This window comes from Athene noctua, chromosome 18, assembly GCF_965140245.1.
Source record: "Athene noctua chromosome 18, bAthNoc1.hap1.1, whole genome shotgun sequence".
NCBI classification, from domain to species: Eukaryota; Metazoa; Chordata; class Aves; order Strigiformes; family Strigidae; genus Athene; species Athene noctua.
The window spans coordinates 7,576,201-7,596,108 of NC_134054.1; the positions used below are offsets into that span (position 1 = coordinate 7,576,201).

The window sequence follows — 19,908 nt, forward strand, 5'->3', positions numbered from 1 at the left end:
TTCATATAGGTCAGAGTCTCTCCAGAGGAGAACCAGTAAAGAACTGTATCTAAGTACACTTTTCTGGGTGTGGAGCAATTAATACCAGAACTATTCCCCAGAGACCCTGCGAGTGCTCTTGCCCTTCATTCACTGACACAAGCACAGCAAATTCATCTTTTGACAAGTCTCCTAGAACAATGAAAAAAAAGTCAGCCATTGCAGCTTGCAGAAAATTCTTTTCATTCAGCTGGCAGAGTTGTCATTTGCCAAGCACAAATCAAGTGTCCCAGGTCATGACTTACTCTTCAGTGAAGGACTCTTGAAAAAAAAATACCTCAGGTGATTTTCCTTGACTTTGCTCAAGTAGACAGAGATGAAAATGGTGCCCATGTGTTCAGCCTGGCTAGACATCTTCAGGGAAAGAGGAGAGAGTCATAACCTTTGAGATTAGACTCTAGGAAATTCATGTGACACTAATATGACAACATAAAAGCAGGTGACAGTAATCCTCTAGGGTCCAGACGTCCCAGTTACTGTCTCGCTCTCCATTTTCTCAGTTGTGACCTATTTCTGCAGCCTAATATCCGGTTCTTCTAAACTCAATTGTTAACACAGGGATGAAAGTTTGAAAGCATTTAAAAGCCAACACAAAGATTTCAGGACTAGTTCTATATTTAGTGAGTTCACTTCAGAAAAAAAAAAAAAAAGTGTTTTCAAAGTGCTGTTTTTAAGAGCTGACACTATATGAACATTTGTGGCTATGAAAACCAGTATTTCCAGTAACATAGGAAAGCAGTAATTGGCTCTGCAGTTTCAGAGGACACCACATTACAAGGAAGAAATGTCTTGATTACTGGTTTTAAGTGCAGTGGTTTGAAACAAATTACTACAACAGCTACAAATAAGTAAACTTTATATAATGTTTTCTCCTGGATTTTATAAAGTTTAAAAAAAGCAGCAATGTGGGATAGTTTCAATCTCACAATCCCCCCTGCTGATGCTAGCTTCACATGGCAATTTGGGTTGATGAAAACATTAACAAAATATAAGTGGGTAGAAAGATGCAAGAGCAGGTATGGGACAGGAAGCTCTTTTTAACACATTTAAAACTATACCTTAAGCAGACATCATCCCTTTATATAATATAAAGTGATCTGTGATATAAAAAAACCCCAAATAACTACAAGTACCAAGGATTTAAGTACCCTTTGACTTCCATTATCTCTTGAAACACTGATGTTATGTCCATGGACAAGTAGGAAGTGAAAACACAATGCTGAAAGAGTAGGATTTTGAAAAGACTCATGAGCAAAACCACAAAGAGCAGTTACTTACGTAGGGAGAATAAAGCTCTCCTGTGTCAGTAATGCCACCAGCCATGTTGAAGACGGTGAGAAAGCTCACAGCAAAGTGTGGAGGATGTTTTTAGGAGAGGGTTTTCAACTTCTATTGCCTTTAACCTAGGGAAACATCATAAAGTTGTGTTAACTTTGTCAGAAAGAGGAGGAACTCACAAGTCAGCTTTTGCACATCAGCCTTCTGATATTTGAACAAAAGAGGATTTCAGCAGGACCTTGCACTTTGGACAGATATACCCCACTCACCAGCACCACTCAATTCAATACCCTATGAAAAGTTCTTGTACCTGTTAAACCAGTTTAAAAGTAACCAGAAAGCCCTGCCTGACCAAACTGGATGACCAAACTTTACCTTCCCCAAACAGCCAGAAGGGTTGTTTCAGACGCCAAAAACCTCAGGAGGAAGAATGCCTGCCTTGAGGATGATCTCATTCCGCTTCTTCTCACTCAGCTACTACTTTTACAAAGCACGTGCCTCCTACAAATCAAAGCAGTAAAAACAGCCTCCAGCCTCTCCTCATAATCTCAAGTACAAAAGTAAGTTGACAAATGAAAATACTGGACCTGTGAAAACACCCCAAGATGTTTTGTTACACATATCAAGGTTTCCAAAGCAGAAGTACTGGGGGAACTTCACATGGTCTTAGAAAAACTACGGGGGGAGAGGGACAATCCAAGCCTTCTGAAAAGTTTTGGAGTCAATAAATAATTAGAGTTGAATTATTTAAGAGCTTTATCAAGTTTCTCATAGTTCTATAAATGCTCCTATTTAGCCATACCAACCGGGACAAACCATCAGCACAAACTTCACAAGCTAAGAGTGCTACTCAAAACAAGAACCAGTTCATAAGCTTACACACACACACACTGCACGACAGCAATCAATCACGCAGCACAGCTCACTGTGGTCATAACTAGACCAGCCCTCAGGAGAGTCCAAACGCCTGTTATAACAGATCTCGACTCGGGTCACCGGAGCCAACCTCAACAAACCAAGAGAAAGCAACAAGACCCCGGCCAGGCCAACAGCCCCCTCGGGGACACGGCCGAGGAATCCGTGCTGGCGCGGGGCACCCACCCCAGCCGGGCAGGGCCGCACCCCAGGGCCCGGAGCCGGCCAAGGCTTCTCGAGCTCCCCCCGGGCCTGGCCCGCAGCTGGCAACGCCGCTCGTCCAACCTGCGCTCCCAGGGGGACCCCCGGCCCAGCGGCCCTCTCCCCCCGCCAGGGCCTGGTCGCTCCAGTTCACCATCGCCCCACGCCGAGACCCTCCCCAGGCCTCACCCCACACTGTCCCTCACAGGGACGCACCTCAGAACCCACCCATGGGACCCCCCGGACCCCCCGGTCCCTCACCGGCAGCGGCTCGTGCCGGCGGCCCCACCTCCCTCATCACGGGACCCTTACGGCGCACGCGCGGCCCAGGGGGCGCTTCCGCACACGTGACCGACCCGCGGGGCGGGGCGGGGCGGGGCAGGGGCGGGGAGAATACGCGAGTCGCGATTGGGCGCCGGAGTCACGTGCGGGACGGCGGCCAGGGCGGGGGGGAGGGGGCGAGGAAGGGAATGGGCGGGGCGGTGAAGGGGTAGGGGCGGGGCGGTGGCGGTGACGCAATCACCGCTCGAGGCAGGAAGGCGGCCCGGCCGGCCCCTGCGCATGCGCAGAGGCGGCAGGTAGGCGCTCCCTCCCCGGCGCTCCCCGCGGGCCCGGCTCTCGCCTCAGCCCCCTGGGTTCCCCCGAGGCCCGCGGTGTGTCGGAACACGGCGCTTCCACCACCACCTCGTGGGCCACAAAGCGCTCAGTGGCCCCTGCCAGGGCAGCCCCCGGCTGCTGTTGGGCCTCCGAGGGCACTCGGCACCGACGGAGCCCTGCCCTGGGTTGGGGGGAGCAGGGGGGAACCGGGAGGGTCGTTGTGGGGGTGATTGGTACGAGCTGGGACCTGCCCGCAGAGTGGGAGCGGCCACCGCTGGCTCCCGAAGGGCTCCGGGGTGCTGCCCCATCCCTCGGCCTCGCTGGAGAGCCGGGGCGGGGTGTTGGGTCTCTCAGCGCAGAGGCCATGAAGATCAACCAGAACACGGTGCTGCAAGGACAGAGGGTGACCCTGGTGCCATACACAGCTGCACATGTACCCCGGTATGTGGCTCGTGTCCCTGCTCTGATACTTCTGCACGGTCTGATTTCACTTTTTAAAGGAAGCGTGGTGTTCAGCAAGGGGGGGGGCTTGAGAGCGGCAGGGCCCTCTTCCTCCTCGGAACCGCACAGCAGGAGGAGCACTCCTAGAAAGGCAGGCAGCTTTGCTCTCTGTGCCTGGCAGCAGACGTCCCTGGCAGCTCTGTGCTCCTTGCCAGGTCTGCTGACAGAAAGAACTTCATCTGTGCCGCTGTGTACCCACGGAAAGAGAAATACCTGGCTGTGAGTGAACTGCCAACACTTCTCTTGTTAACTGATGTCTTTCCCTAAAGACAATGTAAAACTTCACTGTGTAGAGCCAGATGGATGTTTGATAAATTAGAAGCAGGCGTACGGGCGGTTTGTAAAGCGCTGGCCTGGCCAGCTGCAGCCTCAGCACAAAAATGCCAGTATTAGTCTTTCTGTCAGTGTCCAGGAGATGCTGTATTTGTCTCAGTCAGGATGAAATGTACCAGAACTCAATGCTCAGTACTTTCAAAAACATCACATTTGCGTCGGGCACTCTTCAGACAAAGCTACAGGATGGACAAACTTGCTAAATTTCCATGGAAAACACCATGTTAGATAAGGGAGAGGGGCTTGTGGATACTTTTAAGTTGCCATGAATACCAGGCTGGTGTTTCCAGAACTGTTTCATGACAGCCCGATCCTCAGAGCACTTGTGGAAATCAGCCTGTGATGCTGCAGCTCAGGCAGTGACCTGGTTCTGGGTCCCCTTGTCAGGTACCATGAGTGGATGCAGTCAGAGGAGCTGCAGCGCCTGACGGCCTCTGAACCACTTAGCCTGGAGCAGGAGTACGAGATGCAGCGCAGCTGGCGGGACGATGCAGACAGTGAGGATCTTAAACGTTTTCTAAGGGTGGGTGGGAGCGGTGAGCAGGTCCCTCTGTCCTGTAAAGAGCCCACAGAGGGCCAAGGGCATCCGGTGAGTGGACTCTACTTGCCGAAGCAGTGGGGATGTGAGACCTACAACAGCAGCTTTGAACTGGCTTTCTGGTTATAGTAGGTATATGCTTAGGGAAGTAGAGAATGTCCAGGGCTGTTGGTGTTCTTTTTATGCAGTTTTTCAAAGATTATAGTGATTTACTTCCCACAGCATTATCTGCTGAGCTGCTGCTGCACTGTCAACATTCCCCAGGTGTGATTGTCATAAAAAGGTGGAAAGGGGTTGGCTTTTTCCTTGAGAAATGGAATTATTTTATAATTACCTGGTTGAGGTGTGTTAACTGAATTGGTTCCCTGGCTCTTCTACAGGTAATGAATCATTGCCCATAAAAGCCTGGTAGGAATATAGTGAGCTAGAAAATACTGAGGCTGGCAAAGACCTCAGGCTAGAGCATTTGTCTTAGCTGGCATTAAAAAGCCTTACTAAAAGCAAAAATAACATGGACTAAGTGAATCACTAGGTTTTGGTCTCTTATGCACCAAAAAATCCTTTGCCCAAACTTGCTGCCGAGTGAGACAAGGCAGGGAGACCTCAGACATGGGATGTAAGTTTTCATGCTCTTTAAATAGGTTCTTTCTTGTCTGGGTGTCTGCATCACCATCACAACAGGTTTTTCAAAATATTTCTTACATTTCTGTGGATGGGAGCAGGCACGCTTGGCACGGGAGGCCTAATTATTAGCTCTTCCTCACTGTTAATATGTGGAAACTGTTGTTCCTCTGTCCATTGCATGCCTTTAATTTCATCCTTTGGTAATTTGTGAATAATTCTCAGCATGCCCTGAAAATGCTGCTGCATTTTTCTCTTCCCCAGAGTGCACCTTCATTGTGCTGGACACGGAGCGGTGGTCCGGGCAGGCGTGTGCAGATGAGGACTGCATGGTGGGGGATGTGAATCTCTTCCTCACTGACGCTGAGGATCCAACTTTGGGCGAGATTGAAATTATGATTGCAGGTCAAGTTCTGCTTCATAATTTAGACATTTGTTGCTGTGTCTAAAGCTAGCTGCGGACAGATGTTACGTTTTTATTCTCATTGCCTTCCCTTGGCTGATCAGCATCCTTTGCTGTTCCAGGTCACAGTCTCTTCTGAAAAGTGTCCATCATGGCTGATTTGTCGCACATAACTGGATGCTGACTTCTGTGGCGCTCTCTTTCAGATCCCAGCTACCGAGGCAGAGGGTTTGGCAAGGAGGCGACTCTGATGATGATGTCCTATGGTAAGGGTGGCTCAGTGCACGGCAACAGGAGGACAGTTGGGCTGTGATCTAGAAGCACATATTCCCCGTGATACAGGGCAGTAAGGGATGCATCTGCCCCAGAAACTGGGGTCCTGTGCCTTAACAGATGTGGCAGCCTAGCAGGTAATAGAAATGCTTGTCTTTTTGATTTCTTTTGCAGGAGTGAGAAACCTGGGCATCACCAAATTTGAGGCTAAGATTGGTCAGGAAAATGAAGCCAGCATCTGCATGTTCAAAAAGCTTCATTTTAAGGAGGTGTGGTAACATCCCATCTCCTACCCAGAGAATGTGAGCAGCATTTGCCCTGTGACTGGCATTGAGCTGTTTTTCCTCTTTGAGGCAGGTTGCTGTGAACAGCATTTTCCAAGAGGTGACGCTGAGGCTGGATGTCAGTGACCAGGAGAGATGGTGGCTCCTGGAGCAGACAAACCACGTGGAGGAGAAGAGCTATATTGAACTGAAGCTGCCAGCTGGGGTGCTGCAGACCTGACAGACACATCCAGACACAGGCCCAGTTTCCAGGGAGGAGTTGGATGCTGTTGCAAGGTCTGGGTGTGGAGGACACCAGTGATCCAGTGCTGCACTTGACAAGATGACAAAGGAGACAGATGAAAACAGTCAATTCTGCACCTTGTTGCACCAGCCAGGAATACTGCCTGAAATTTGGACCTGGAGAACAGCCACTAATTCACAGGCTTGGCTAGGAATGACTATAACCTTAACATGCTGTTCCAGCAGAGCCTAAAATCACCAGTGGTTAATTGATTCCTGGTGCCACCAGTTTCTGGACAAGCAGCACCCACTGTTCCTTCTTCCGCTGCCCTTGGAACAGGATTCCTCAGTTCAACAGAGGCAGTCTCAGTACTCTGGTAGCTCAGACTGTTTTGAATAAAAACAAATGACAAAGATCTGAGGTGCCTGAGCATGATCTGGGAGCAGTGAGGCTCAGCTCACTTTTCAGCTGCTGAAAAGGTGGTTAGACGTTGTAAAGGACAGCAGAGACTCTTTAAACCCTATTTTCTGGGGTGTGGTGGGTTGCAAGGAGGGGCATTGCTGGGTCCTGGAAGTGTGGGTGAGCCCAGCCAAAGGGCAGGTTAACACGATGAAAATTACTGATACCAGCCAAGTGAGACTAGAGCAGAGCCTCGCCACGCTCACTGCGTAACGGTGAGGCCAGCAGCTGCAGGAGGCTGCTGAGACAAAACCCTTTGAGTTTCAGGGCCGTGCTTTGGACCTGGAAACCTCAGGCCATCGGTGAAGGGATATCACACTTCATTTTGCCAGGCTGTGTTTATGAACGCGAGGAGGAGGAGAACACGACTGAAATAAGACAGAATAGTGATCCCTGCTTCAAGGAGCTCAGGAATTGCTCTGCCGAGCCTGGGGGCTCCGTTCACTGCTCTCCAGTAAGATCAATGGAGGGAAAAACACCTCTTACTGGGTGCAGATACATTTAGGACAGGAGCTAGCCAGCTCGTCTCCGCTGTGACCAAGATCTGTGGCTGAAGAGGCAGCACTTGCCTGACTCCCACTGGACAGATTTTTTAATGCAGTTGTTTAGCCTGACCTTCCCTGCCCTACGCAGCGTGCTCTCCACAGCAGGGAAGCTTGTAAGAGGAGAGGACAGAAGGTAAGGAGGATAACTGGCAGTCCTGTGTGTTTTCCCCCTATAATAGCCATGATGGCTACTTATAGACCAGAAGTTCTTTGTTCCAATTATGCAGCATCAGGTAATAGCTTTCAGATTTGCCCAAGGATGTTTTTATCAGAGACTGGTAGACTGTGGAATTTTTAGTGTTGGTATGCCTGTATTTTTAGGACCTGGGGGTTTTAGTTTTCCAATTTTAGTTAATTTAAATACATCATTCCTGTAACTAAGATTAAAACCAGGCGTGGGAACAGCATCTCATGGTATTTTAAACAACAAGTATTTAGAGTGGATTTAGTTGTAGCGAAAGCTTAGTGTGGTAATAAAATGAAGAGCAGCTCTACTTCCAGCTGGGATTACCATGACAAGGGCTACTAATCCTCCTGCTCTCAGTCACCTGCTGCAGGCAGGGATGGATTCTGTCCCCCCCCAGACCGAGATTTGCAGAACCTGCCGGGTGAGCTGCTGGCTCTCTGCTTCTTCCCTGGAGTGTTTCATCCCTCTGCCGGATGAGCAAGGTCGACTGGCAGGAGAGATGTAGCTGGGGTCAGACTTGCTCCCCTAAAAAGGGACCAAGGTGGGAAAAATAATTTATTTTAATCTCTGCTGCCAGAGATGAGGGGTGCACGGTGAAACTGTGCTGCTCTCCCCAGCCCCGCTGCGGCTGCCTGTGCCTGGCCGGTTGCTCCGGAGCCAGCGAGTGCCCTGCTTGGCATCCCCAGTCCCCCAGCAACGCCGGCGCGTTCCCCGCCTCCATGGGCGGTTGGGAAAAGCCTTCACCCTGGCAACCCGAAACAAAGTTGAGTCTGTCCCTGAGCTACAGCCCTCCCCCGGGGTTGGGGGGGGGTCCCAGCGGCTTTCAACCAGGATTCCCACAGCGAACCAGTGCCCCAGGCTACTCCGACTGGGCAAAGAGGTAAAAGATGCTCCTGGAGCCTGCTGGGTGCCCCCACTCCTGCCCTGTGTGGGCCCCCCCCGCCCAGGTAGGGACACCCTATTTGCCCCAAGGGGGTGAGGGTGGGGAAAAAGGGACGGGGGCTCACCTCTGCTCAGCAGCACCACCCCAGAGGACATGACTCTGGAGTATGTGGCAGGTTGAGATGGGCTCCCTCAGGTTCCAGGGGGGAGTGCAGCCTGCACATCCCCTGCAGATGTGGTGGCACTTTGTCACTTGGTTGTCATTGAAGCTTCTGTGAACACTCCTGCTCAGGCAGAGGAGCTTGTCTGGGAGTTTGGAACACAAAACAGGAGTGTGCAGAAGCAGTGGAAGCGAAGATGGCAAGCAGAGGCCAGGGCTGCAGGTCCACCGCATGCCATGGCCCCTGCTGAGAGCACAAGCCCTGCCTTGGCCCCGGGAAGCCGCCATCCCCCCTCCCCGGCCCTGCTGAGCCACCCACGCTCGCCTGCTGCAGCACCGGGGCTGAGCTTGGCCTTGTATAAACTGCCCCGCAGGAGCTTAAGAAGAGCTTTGGGAAGGGGGCAGGGTGGCAGGAGGCTGGGAGCATCCCAGCCTCACCATGCTGGGCTCCCCCCATGCTGAAACACCCTCTGGCCCTGCTGTCTGCTTCACTCCCCAGACAGGGCTAAGATACATCAATTTAGAGGGACAAGCAACCCTCACCCTGCCACCCCCCCAGTCCAGGATGTAACCTCAGGGCTCAGGAGGCTCACCCCAAACCCCCCCCAGCAGGGCTGGGGGCAGATTTTGGCTGCCCCAGGCAGAGCTGCCACCCTCCAACCAGGCCAGCAGATGTAGATTAGAGCCTTGCATCACCCCCACACACACACTCCCAGGGGGATTAGAGCCCTTTAATCACCCCAAGGCATTAACCCACACTGGGACCAGCCGGTCCCTCCCCGACCCCCCCCAACCTGGCCTCACCAAGTGCCAAGGGGCACCCAAACCAGCGCCAGTGTCCCCCATCACTGGGTCATCCTTTCCCCCAGCTCCCGTGGCACAGCAAAACTTCGATGAGCCCCTGCACACACCCAGGCTTCAGAAGGATTTAGCCTTAAACCACACAAGTGAAGTCAGGAAGGTTTATTCCAGTAAACAGAATTTCTCTTGAGCTTGACAGTACAACACCACCTGATCGCAACACGTAGAAACAAAACATCCACAGGAAGAATTTCCACAAAATACATCTTTTTTAAAAAACAGTGTGATTGGAAAACTCCTATTTTGGAAAAAAAGAAGAGTCTACTAGAAGCCTTTAAAATAAACACTGTCAGATTGAAACCCTGATCAGCTCCATCTCCAGGAGTGAGTGGGAGCAAAGGAGATGATTATTGCTTGCTGCACTGGCTCCGGACACCCTCTCCAATCCCAGAATAGCCCCGGGGGCAGGGTGCTGGGGGCTCCCCGCCATGCTGGGCACCCGTGTCCCTCCCTGCAGTTGGAGGGGCAAAGGGACAGAGTCATCACGGACGGAGCTTGCCAGGTGGGGGTCAAACCCCCTGGGGAGGAATTGCTGTGGTCAGTGGCCAGGCAGGTGAGGTTTGCTAAAAGTCACTAAAAGCCTCAGGTTTTGCAGTTAAAGGGCAGTTTAAAGGGGAGGGGGCTCAAATGGGGACGGAGTTTGAGGTGGGGGAAGAACCAGGGAACAGTAAGTATTGGGCGCTGGGCCACCCCAAATCCTTGATCCCCCCCCGTCAAACCCCTGCTTGTGCCTACCAGGGTGTGCAGGGCTTCAAGAGCACCCAGGGATGGACTCACAGGAGGGGGCACCCCCAGCATCCCCCCCCCCGGCACTCTCTAGGCCAGGACCCTGCTGCGGGGATGCTTGCTGGCCACCCAGCCCCATCGCTCAGGTCAGGGTGGTGGGGAGCAGCCCCGCATCCCTGCTGGGAGCCCATGGTGGGGAGGAGGAGGATGCAGGAGAGGTGGGTGTGAGGCTGGGGGGGCCAGCAGACCCTCACCCCCGCCCCGGGGCCTTCACAGGTTGCTGAACAGTTCGTTTTTCTTGCTCCAGTCCATCTGGGGTGCCCGCTTGCTGGTGCGCTTCTGGTGCGCCCGCTCCTTGGCCACCGCCAGTGGGATGTCGAGGTCCAGGAGGGAGCCAGGTGCTGAATGGCGCTTGTCACCCTCCTGTGTGTCAGCCTGGGGGGCGAGAGGCTGTGTCAGCCCCGCCGTGCCCCCCTGGGGACAGCCCCACAGTGGGGGCTCACTTTCTAGCCACTGCCTCCCCCTGGCATCCCCAGCCCTACCTCGCTGTGGGTCTCGCCGGAGTCGGGGGACACAGCCAGCGGCCCAGGGCTGGACGGGCTCTCGGACACCGAGCTGGACCGTAGCTCTCCGCCGTTTTCCTGCGAGGGGAGCAGGGAGTGGGCATGAGCAGGGCAGCTCCAACCCTGGGGTTTGGGAACGGCCCCCAGTTATGACTCCCACCCGGGGGTCTGTGAAATCTGTCCTCACCACACGTAATCCCCTGCAAGCTCCAGGCTCATAAATACCTCCAGCGCTCCCCATCCGGGGAGGGGAAGGATTAAACCTCAGCTTGGCTGCCCCGGCTTTAGCGGGAGGAGGAGGAGGAGGAGGAGGGTGGCTGCAGAGCTGGATGCTACTTCCCTGCAGCAACACAGGGGCTCCCAGCCCTGCAGCATCATGAGGACGGAGGAGGAAGAGGAGGAGGAAGGCAGGCTTTGCAGCCACCTCCGTCACATTCAGCCCCATAAACAAGGGCAGGGGGACACCAGCTCCCAGTCCCCTTCCCAGTGGCACCTGCTCTTACGTGGCAGCCTGGGACCACTGTGGTCCCTGGTGGCACCACCCACCCATGGGCAGAGGGGTCACCTAAACAGGCAGGGTCCCTGCCTGGAGAGTGGCACAGATGGGATGAAAAGCAAGACAAGGCTCTCTTACCTTCCCTATATCACCATTGGCAACCGGTTCTGGCAAGGGACCTGCAGGGTGAGGACATGTTTGCTCTGTGCCCTCGCCAATGGGCACAGCAGTGCCCAGCAAAGGCTGTGCGGGGCCAGCGCTCACCCAGCACTGGCCAGGTCCCAAGTTTTTTAACCCACCCCTTGCAGCCATCCCCACAGCACGGGGGATTGCTGCCAGGCACCAGCATATCACCATGATGACAGCCATGACATGGAGCCCAGTGAGACCCCTCCCGTCCTCCCGGGGACCACTGTGACAGCAGCGAGGGGGGGCCACGGCTGAGCCTAGGCTGTGGAGGAGAGCGAAGGGCGGCTGCTGCCTGTTTGCTCCCCGAGCCATAAACCCTGCCAAAGTGCAACCCGGGGCCATAAACCTGCCTTCCTGCAGAGCCCACGTCAGCCCCACCACCCCGGCACGGGGCCCTCAGGCAGGCAGGGAGATGCCAAGGCTGAGTCACCCTGTTTGGCCCCAGGGTGATGAGATCCCCACCCCTCAGAGACTCCCCCAGCACCCCCAGGTTTGGTGACAAGGTAGCACAAACCCCGCTCCCTGCAGCACAGTCCCCAGCTCACCTGCCAGGTGCTCCTCGGAGGGCACCACCTTGCATTTCTTGAAGAACTCATCTGTGAGGATGTCCACCACCAGCAGCCTGGTCTCATCACCGCCCGCCTTGATGGCTGCCACCACATCGGCATGCTGCTTGCCCTCCATGCACACCCCGTTCACCTGCGGGCATGGCACCACATCACCACTGGAGCCATGGGACATCGTCCCTCCATCCCACAGGAGCTCCAAAGAGAGGCCAGGCACCAGCCTTCGTACCAGTCACAGCCCCAGCATGGCCACCCCACAGTCCCCACAGGTATCTGCAGCTCGCAGGGATTAGCACCGAAGCCAGCAAAACCTCATTAAAAGCAGATTTTCCTCTGAGTGATTAGCACAGCATCGTACGGGCAAAACTGGCAGGGAGTGCCTGGCAGAGCAGGGATTGGGGGCTGCACGGGCAAGGCACAAAGCCCTCAGGTAATGGCATGGTCCCCAGACACCCCAAAGCTTCATCCCAAACGAGGCAGTAGCCCCACGCCCTGGTGAGCAGCGGGGTTGGAGCTCAGCTGATCCTTGTGTGCCTGGGCCACCATCCCGCCTGGCACAAACCCAGTCCCCACCCTGGTCACGGCTGGCAGCAGGGCTTGAGGCCATCACGCACCTTGTCCTCAGCCTGCCCCACCCCAGGGACAGCCCAGGGACACTCCTGCTCCAGACAGGGGACAGTGCTACTGTCACTTCACCCACAGCTGACTAATTAGTGCTCAGCCCCAGCCCTCTGCAGTGCTGCTCCCCGCTCCCCGCCACCCACCCGGCTGCACCCCTGGGTGGGGACCAACAGGCTGGCACGGGTCGGGCAGCTGCGCCGTGAATCACTGCCAGCACCGGGGACACCGCGCACCGTCCCGGCAAAGGGCACCTCCCTCCAGGCACTGGGATGCGAGGGAGCGGTGAGCTTTTCGGGGACACCCTCCCTGCCCCGGCATACCTCGATGATGCGGTCCTGGGGGGCCAGCCCCGCCGCCTCGGCCGGCGAGTCGGGGTCAACAGCGCGCACGTACTGCCCCGGGCGACTCTTGTCGCTGTGCAGGTTGAAGCCGTAGCCGTTGGGGCCCTTCTTCATGTGGCATAGCCGAGGCCGCAGCTCCTCCTGCAACAGGGACAGCCTGTGGGAATGCTGCTCCCAGACACCCCCTTGACACCCAGGGACAGCACCAGGATCACCAAACGGCTGCTTGGGTGGCAGGGACAGCATCCTCAGGTGGCCACCTGCACCCACAGACACCTTGAGTTGGGACACAGGGTGCCAAAACACCCTGTGAACACAGGCTCTACTTAATTAGTTAGGTGTAGGGCACACTAATTGCAGCAAATTGTTAAAGAAACATGTTGTTATGTCTGTCCCAAGACCATGCTCTTCCTTTTGGGATCAGGATTGCAACTGCCACATGAAGGTGGAGGAGGAAACACAGCCCAGGCTGCTGGGAAGCACCCCCACCCCACCCCATCCCACATGGGAAGCCTCTGCTACTGGTGCAGATCCCTTCCATCACCTCCTTGCAAGGTGCAGCCCCCCCACCATGGCAAACGCAGCCATGGGACCAGCAGGACCCCCCACTGCAAAGCACCCCGCAGCTGTTAACAGCAGGGAAGGGGCACACAGGGCTTGGGCAGGCAGCTGGGATCCAGAGGGAGCAGCCCCGATGCTGAGGCGACCCAATGCCCTGGCACGACCCTCTGCAATTTCAAAACAGAGAAACCAGCTCGACCGGGACAGCACAACACGGCAACACCCAGCTCGTCTGCGCCCAGTTTCACCCCGACCTGTGGATCCGCCAGCACCCGGAGCTGGGGAATGCGACTGCGGCAGCCACGGCCCCGCACCCGACCCCCCCACGAGCCCATCAGCAGCACAAATTCAAATTGTGAGCAGCGGGAAGCATCAGAGGAACCAGGCGACATGAACTGGGCCCTGCACACAGCAGCATCAGATCCGCTCCAACCCCAGCGCCCAAACTTCTACATATTTATAAATAAAATGGTTTGATTCTGCCTTGACCTCCAGTTCCTGGACTTTGGTCAGGCTCTCCCAGCAGCCAAACCACGCTTAAGCTTCTGAAATATTCCTCACCATGGGAGAGTTATTATTTATTCTTTCTTCTGAGATTGTTTTTTTCTCCTTTGGTGCCCATAGTGTCACTGGGGACACACATTGCAGGAATGTCCCCTACCACACCTGCACTGTGCTGCTCTTTACCCCCTGTACGGCACACACTTCTTGATATGAAAACCCCTCTGCTCCCTGCCTGGAAAACCTGATCTTTGGGGTGCTGGCACCCCACATCTGACAGCACTGTGGTGGCACAGGGTCCCGCACGGGCCAGGGTGACGCATTTGCAAATCACTAAGCCCAACGCTGCAATAAAATCCCCGTCGTCTTGCACAACGTCTTCCGGCAGGGTCAAGGCCAGCTGCCGCCCCAGCACCGCTCACCAACGCCCCGGGGAGGGAGACACACGTCTGCTGGTGAGCGAAGGTGAGCCCGGGACGCGGCAGCCCTGGCAGCCACGCAGGACCTGCTCCGCCCGTGGCTCGGCAATGTCTGGTGCGAGAGCCCAGCTGCGCCCCGAGGAGCTGGTGGTGTCTCCTCCGCAGACTGGCAGCAGGTTCCCTGGCTGCGTGGAGATTGCGACATCTCGACTTTGTCCCGGACACCCCTCCGTCCCCTCCCTGGGGCTGTGGGCTCTGCCCTGGTCCCGGTGCCTGGGTGGCAGCAGGTTCACAGGGTGCCCGAACTGCTGCAACTGCACCCGCCACCGCAGGCAGCAATGCCTAGTGAGGATGGGACAGGGAAGCCCCACAAGGCCAAAACGCAGGAGCTGGTAGAGCTTGGAGGAAGGCAGCACCTCCACGGGTCCCTGCCCTGGCTCTGCCCCGGAAAGGGGGTTCAGGCTCTGCGAGCACCCATGCTCCCAGTGCCCTTGGCAGCACCACGGGGTTGCTCCACGCCGATAGCTTGGGACAAAGCTGGAGGGAGCACCCGGCAAGCCGTGCTGGCAGCGCTCCCAGGCAAGGAGGAGGAAGAGGAGGAGGGAGGACTTTGCTTCCACTGGTACCAACAAAGCCCCGGCAGCCCAGGCTCCCTGAGACACTGGGGCCATGAATTGGGGGCGAATGGCCCCGCAGGGTGCACAGATGCCTCAGGGCAAGGGGACAGGTCATGGCAGCGAGGGAGGCACCAAGTCCTCAAAGGCAGCAGTGACAGCAGGAGCACCCAGGGCAAGGGCAGCCTGGCCAAGCTGTGACCCGGCCCCCCCAGCATCCCCCCACCAGTGGCTGGCAGCTCCTCCAGCCCAGTGTGCCAGGCTGCCTTCACCCTCCCCAAATCTCTTGTGCCTGCAGAAACCCCGCAGGCAGCCACCATTCTGCCTCCCCGGGAGAAAAATATAAATACATCCGATCCTCCAGCAGCTATATCCTGCCCATCCATGGGTGAGCACCCTGCAGCAAGGCACCCCTCCAGCCCCGAAGTGCCCCTGGACAGAAGGGACCCCAAGTGAGAGGTTTGGGGTTGACACCCAGGATAAGGAGAAGCCCCTGGATAGCAGGAAAACGAAAACGCCCCTATTTTCTATGAGCTTTTGTGTCCTCTCCTCCAATGCCAGCAACCCTCTGGCTGCGCTGGGGCACGGATTAGCCAGCAGAGCCTCGTTATGAGCAATTACAATCTCCAACAGGAAGGGCAGCGGGGTAAGCAGGACTCAGCACCCAGCACGGGCATCCCGTGCTGCCCCTCTCCTCTGCACCCAGGGGCAGCAGAGGGACATCACCTGCCCGCAGATATGCCCACTTTGGAAGGGGAGCTCAGCAGCATCACATCTCTATTCCTGCCCCAAAACAGAAACTTGGGGCACCTCCAGATATTTCTCCCTCCAGGATCATGGGGGACCATCCCTCCCCAGGACCTACAGCCACCCAGCTGGATCAGTTGCACCAGTAATGTGGGGACCCCAACCACATGGTATGCCAGGACCCACTCCCAACCCCCCAACAGCAATTTCAGGACAGCTTTTGAAGCCCCAAATCCCAGGAAACTCCCCACAACCCTACAAGCAGCAACAAGCCCATCACCAGCAGCATTACCGGTTAGTCAAAGAGAAACACAACAGCTCTGAGGACGCCTGGGCCAGCAAATTCACATGGGTCCTGAAATCTGGCGCACGCATTCGGGCTTCATACAAAGGGGATGCAAAGCAGCCTCCTTGCAGCATCCCCGTCACGTCCCATTTGACTGGAGCTGCTTTTCATGCAGCTGCCTTGAGAGGAAATTTAATTCATTTCCTAATTAGACACCAGCTACCCCCAGTGCAATGCTCCCGGATGGAGGGATCTGCTCCCTCTTACACCCTAAAACCCAGCCCTGGGAGGCTCACCGGCTTTTACGAGGAGGGATGAGCACTGCTGGCAGGGAGGGCTATAATTTAGCACTAAATTTGCAAGAGAGAAGCCCACGGCTGGTAGCAAAAGCCTTGTCCTGGTAAAAGCAGCCGCAGCCCATGCCAGGGCACTGGGCTGGCAGCTGCTGGTGCTGTTCTGCTAACGCCGTGCAGTTTGCATGAAACTTTCTCATGACACTCCCCGGCAGCTGAAGGCTCCGGAAATGCAGGCGGGGGAGGACGAGCTTTCACAGCTCCCAACTGAGCCCTGGGGACAGTCCCCACAGGGCCTGGGAAGAGGGGCTGGCCTTGGAGGTGTAAAACTGTCACCTCGCTGGCGCAGTGCTGCAGAAGGGTGCATGGATCAGCTCCCCAGGTCCCTCCAGAGAGGTTCAAAACCTCCACCCCAGCATCAGGGGGATTTGCACAACCAGAGTTTTATAGAAATGAGACGGGAGCCCATGACAAGCCCCCCAAAACCTCCTCAGCCCACACCCAGCACTGGGAGCCACAGGGGTGTCCTGACCGTGCAGGACTCAGCAGGGTTTGAAGAGAGGTTGGATACATCCATCCAAGAGAGGCTGGATCCATCTTCAAAGATGTTAAACCTTCGCTCGACCCCAGGCAGGGAGCGGGTGCTGCTGGCCGGCTCTGAGCATCTCCAGGCTCGTTAAGTAAACAAAGGCAAGTCCAGCCCAATAAAGCAAATAGGACTCTGACACATGCAAACCTCCTGCTCCCCACCACAACGATCCGGGGGGAATCCCACCAACCCGTGGGGCTCTGAGAGGGCTGGGGGGGATGGGGCAACACCCATCAGCACCAGGAGAACAGCGTGTTCCCAGCTCGCCAGAAAGAAATCCCTTTCTGCCTGCTCCGGTTTGGCAGGGCATCCTGCCCGGGATCTTCCGACCCCACCTGGCTAGGGCGATGTCTCCAAACCCACTCATCTTCCCTCTGCCGCCCCGAGCTCCGGGCCCTGCCCCCAGCTGCAAGATTTCCTGTTACCTGTTGAGAAACCGTCGGGCGCCGTGCAGCAATGTCACCCCGTGTCACCCACTTCCTGCTCCCGCACAGAGAAACCGCCTGCGGTAACTACACAGGCTGCAACCCCAGCCTGCCCCCCAAGACTGTGGGGCTCCTCCAGCCAGGGCTACACCCCCTTCCAAAAGCCCGTGGGGCACCTCCAGCTTCCCAGGCCCTTCACATCGCTCCGGCCAATGCAGCCCCTGCGCACGAGCAGCCACCCCGCAGAACGTTGGGGCTCTGTCCCCCGTGAGGACCGCACATCCTCAGCCCCCAAACCTGGCTGGAGACTCGCCTGAGCTGCAATAACTATGTCCCTGTTATTTTTCCCAGCCCATGGAGAGATCTGGGAGCAGAAAGCACAGCACAGACAGTCTCACTGGCACAGTGACATACGGGAGGGCAGGAACATTCCCCCAGGGCAGGGCAGCACCACAGCCCACCATGGGGCCAGACCCGAGGGACTGGGGATGCCACGGGGGACAGCGAGCAAGTGGGGTGGTGACAGGGGCAGAGCCTGGTTGTTCCCATATGAACAAGCCCCGCAGAAGGTGTTGGAGCGCTGGTTTAGCCAGGCAGACATGAGACCAGTGTTCTGCAGTGGATCAGCCTGACTGGGGGCAGCCGGCACCGGGCTAAAGTCCAACAGGAGACACAACTAATAAAAACACCTCATCCTCAGCAAAACCCAGCGTGACAACAGCTCAGTGAGGTACCAAAGTCTGCCTGGAGCTCAGCACCAGCACGGCCTCACAGCACCAGCCCTTCGCAGCTGGTCTTTGGGAGCAGGTCCTAAGAGCTCCCCAAAAGGTCCCCCACCCTGGGGACACCAGGAGCCCGCTTCCTCGGAAGCCCATCCACATCTCTGTTGTGACAACAAACACAGGGTTTTGCTGGGTAAATAAAAAGCAGTATTATCTCTGTCAGCCCAGAACGTTTCTTAGGAACCACTCCGGGCAGGAAAGGTCAGCTATTTCTCAATTCCTCACCTTTCTACATCGCTTTGTTTGTGCAACGGCTAACTCCCACCCGTCGCTTAAGGCCGACATTCCTGAATTACTCAGTGTCTGTCCGCATCGACTGACCGACAGGATCGGTCCCCCCAGACTGGGAAGGGCTCTGCCATCTCCACTCTGCCGCAGAGAATAGACATTCTCAGGGCACAAGTGACTGCCACCAACACCTGCAGTCACAACCCCCAGAAAATTCACACTGCCACAGCATTTTCTGTTGTATTTTGGAGCGGGTTAAGGCTGGTCACCCTCAGCCCAGCCCTGGGGCTCACCTGCACGTCGAAGCTTGCTACCGCCCTTGCTCCCTGTTGCTTTTCTCACCCCGTTTTACCAGCCCTGCAGCACAAAGAGGGGCAGAAGGGCTCCAGCACACGAGGGGGGTTGCTCGGTTATGGGCCCAAACAGCCCCATGTGCCTGCTTGACCCCGCTCATCAGCCATCACGGCTGGTAAAGTGTTAAGACAAAAAAAAAAAAAAAAAAAAGAATTGAATAAAAAAAGGAAAAGCAGCAGGGCGCGGCAAGGCCCGTTGCTCCTGGGGAGCCGCGTTTAAAGCAAAGACAGAAAAGAAAGAACCGAGAGCGAGACGCCACAGGGCGCCCGGGGGACGCCGGGGCAGACGCAGCGGCTGCTGCTCCCGCTCGCTTGGCCGGATGGCGACGACCGGGGCCGCGGCCGGTCCCGGGAGGCCCCGACCCCTCCCCCCGGACACCCCCCGGAAACTTTCCAGCGCCCGAGCTCCCCCCCCGGCCGCCCGTTTACCCGCTGGCCGCTGCCGCTGGGCTCCCGCGCCGGGGGCTCCGCCGGCTCCGGGGCCGCCTGCCCGCCGCCCACGGGGGGCTCGGGATCCGTCCCGCTCCGCTTCTGCAGCTGTTCGTCGGCCACCGGATCCACGACGAGGAGGCTGACGGCGCCGGCGGCGGCGCGGATGCGCTCCACCACCTGCTGATGGCTCTCCCGCTCCACGTTCTCGCCATCCACCTCCAGCAGCCGGTCCCCGGCCCGCAGCCCCGAGCGCTCGGCCGGCGAGCCCGCCTCCACCAGCCGGATGAACTGGCCCGGCTTGCCCTTCTCGCCGTGCAGGTGGAACCCGTACCCGTCCGGCCCCCGCTCCAGGCGGCAGAGCCGCGCCGCGGGCCCCGCGCTGCTGCTCATGGCGGGAGCGGCGGGAGCGGCGCCGCCGCCCGTCCCGCCACCCGCGCGCAACGCCTCTGCGCGCCCGCCCCGCGCGCGCCGCTCTTACACCCGGGGGCGGGGCGCGGGACGGGCGGCGGCCAATCGCGGGGCGGGGCGGGGCGGGGCCCGCCAAAGAAGGAGATGAGGGGGCGCGTCCATGCAAATAGGAGGGCGGAGAGGTGGGGTTATGCAAATGAAGCCGCGACCCGCCGGGGCGTCCCGGGCTCGCCGCCGCTCGGTGCGCTCGGAGCTCCGTGGGGCCGGGGCGCTCCCGCGGGGTCCGGCCGCTGCCCCCGGGCCTCCTCCGCCCCTCCCCGCGGGCCGGGCAGCCCCCGCGCCCCGCTGAGCCCCCGCTGTGCCTCTGCCCGGGGGCACCGCAGGGAGCCCCGATGGTGGCCGGAGGCCGGCGCAGCGCTCCCCGCCCCGCCGGGGGGGTCTCGTCCGGACCGGCACACCTCGGCCCCT

The 19,908-nt window shown here is 57.1% G+C and overlaps 3 protein-coding genes across 7 annotated transcripts in view; 1 reads left to right on the forward strand and 2 right to left on the reverse strand.

Moving 5' to 3' along the window:
- Positions 1-2,745, reverse strand: part of TMEM104 (transmembrane protein 104) — a 44,780-nt gene extending 42,035 nt beyond the window's left edge. For both annotated transcript variants that reach the window (XM_074922234.1, XM_074922233.1), the window contains exons 1-2: positions 2,695-2,745; positions 1,318-1,442 (exon numbers count right to left, since the gene is read on the reverse strand). In XM_074922234.1, the coding sequence (XP_074778335.1) occupies positions 1,318-1,362 (45 nt within the window). In that variant the 5' untranslated portion in view covers positions 1,363-1,442; positions 2,695-2,745. The remainder of the gene's footprint in view (positions 1-1,317; positions 1,443-2,694) is intronic.
- Positions 2,746-2,986: 241 nt separating this feature from the next.
- NAT9 (N-acetyltransferase 9) lies at positions 2,987-6,621 on the forward strand. Of its 3 annotated transcripts, XM_074921689.1 has the most exons (7): positions 2,987-3,011; positions 3,288-3,471; positions 4,252-4,361; positions 5,288-5,428; positions 5,633-5,692; positions 5,874-5,968; positions 6,057-6,621. In XM_074921689.1, the coding sequence occupies exons 2-7, from the start codon at positions 3,395-3,397 to the stop codon at positions 6,201-6,203; spliced, it is 630 nt and encodes a 209-aa protein (XP_074777790.1). In that variant the 5' UTR covers positions 2,987-3,011; positions 3,288-3,394; the 3' UTR covers positions 6,204-6,621. The 3 variants fall into 3 exon arrangements, with proteins under 3 accessions (XP_074777790.1, XP_074777791.1, XP_074777792.1); XM_074921690.1 differs by lacking the exon at positions 2,987-3,011 and having other exon boundaries at positions 3,260-3,471; positions 5,877-5,968; XM_074921691.1 differs by lacking the exon at positions 2,987-3,011 and having other exon boundaries at positions 3,260-3,471; positions 5,633-5,684; positions 5,881-5,968.
- Positions 6,622-9,374: 2,753 nt separating this feature from the next.
- Positions 9,375-19,490, reverse strand: NHERF1 (NHERF family PDZ scaffold protein 1). Of its 2 annotated transcripts, XM_074921687.1 has the most exons (6): positions 19,030-19,489; positions 12,782-12,943; positions 11,820-11,973; positions 11,224-11,264; positions 10,569-10,667; positions 9,375-10,461 (listed from the first exon to the last, which is right to left on the reverse strand). In XM_074921687.1, exons 1-6 carry the CDS (start codon positions 19,420-19,422, stop codon positions 10,297-10,299), a joined length of 1,014 nt encoding a protein of 337 aa, XP_074777788.1. In that variant the 5' UTR covers positions 19,423-19,489; the 3' UTR covers positions 9,375-10,296. The 2 variants fall into 2 exon arrangements, with proteins under 2 accessions (XP_074777788.1, XP_074777789.1); XM_074921688.1 differs by lacking the exon at positions 11,224-11,264 and having other exon boundaries at positions 10,338-10,461; positions 19,030-19,490.
- Positions 19,491-19,908: the final 418 nt, after the last annotated feature.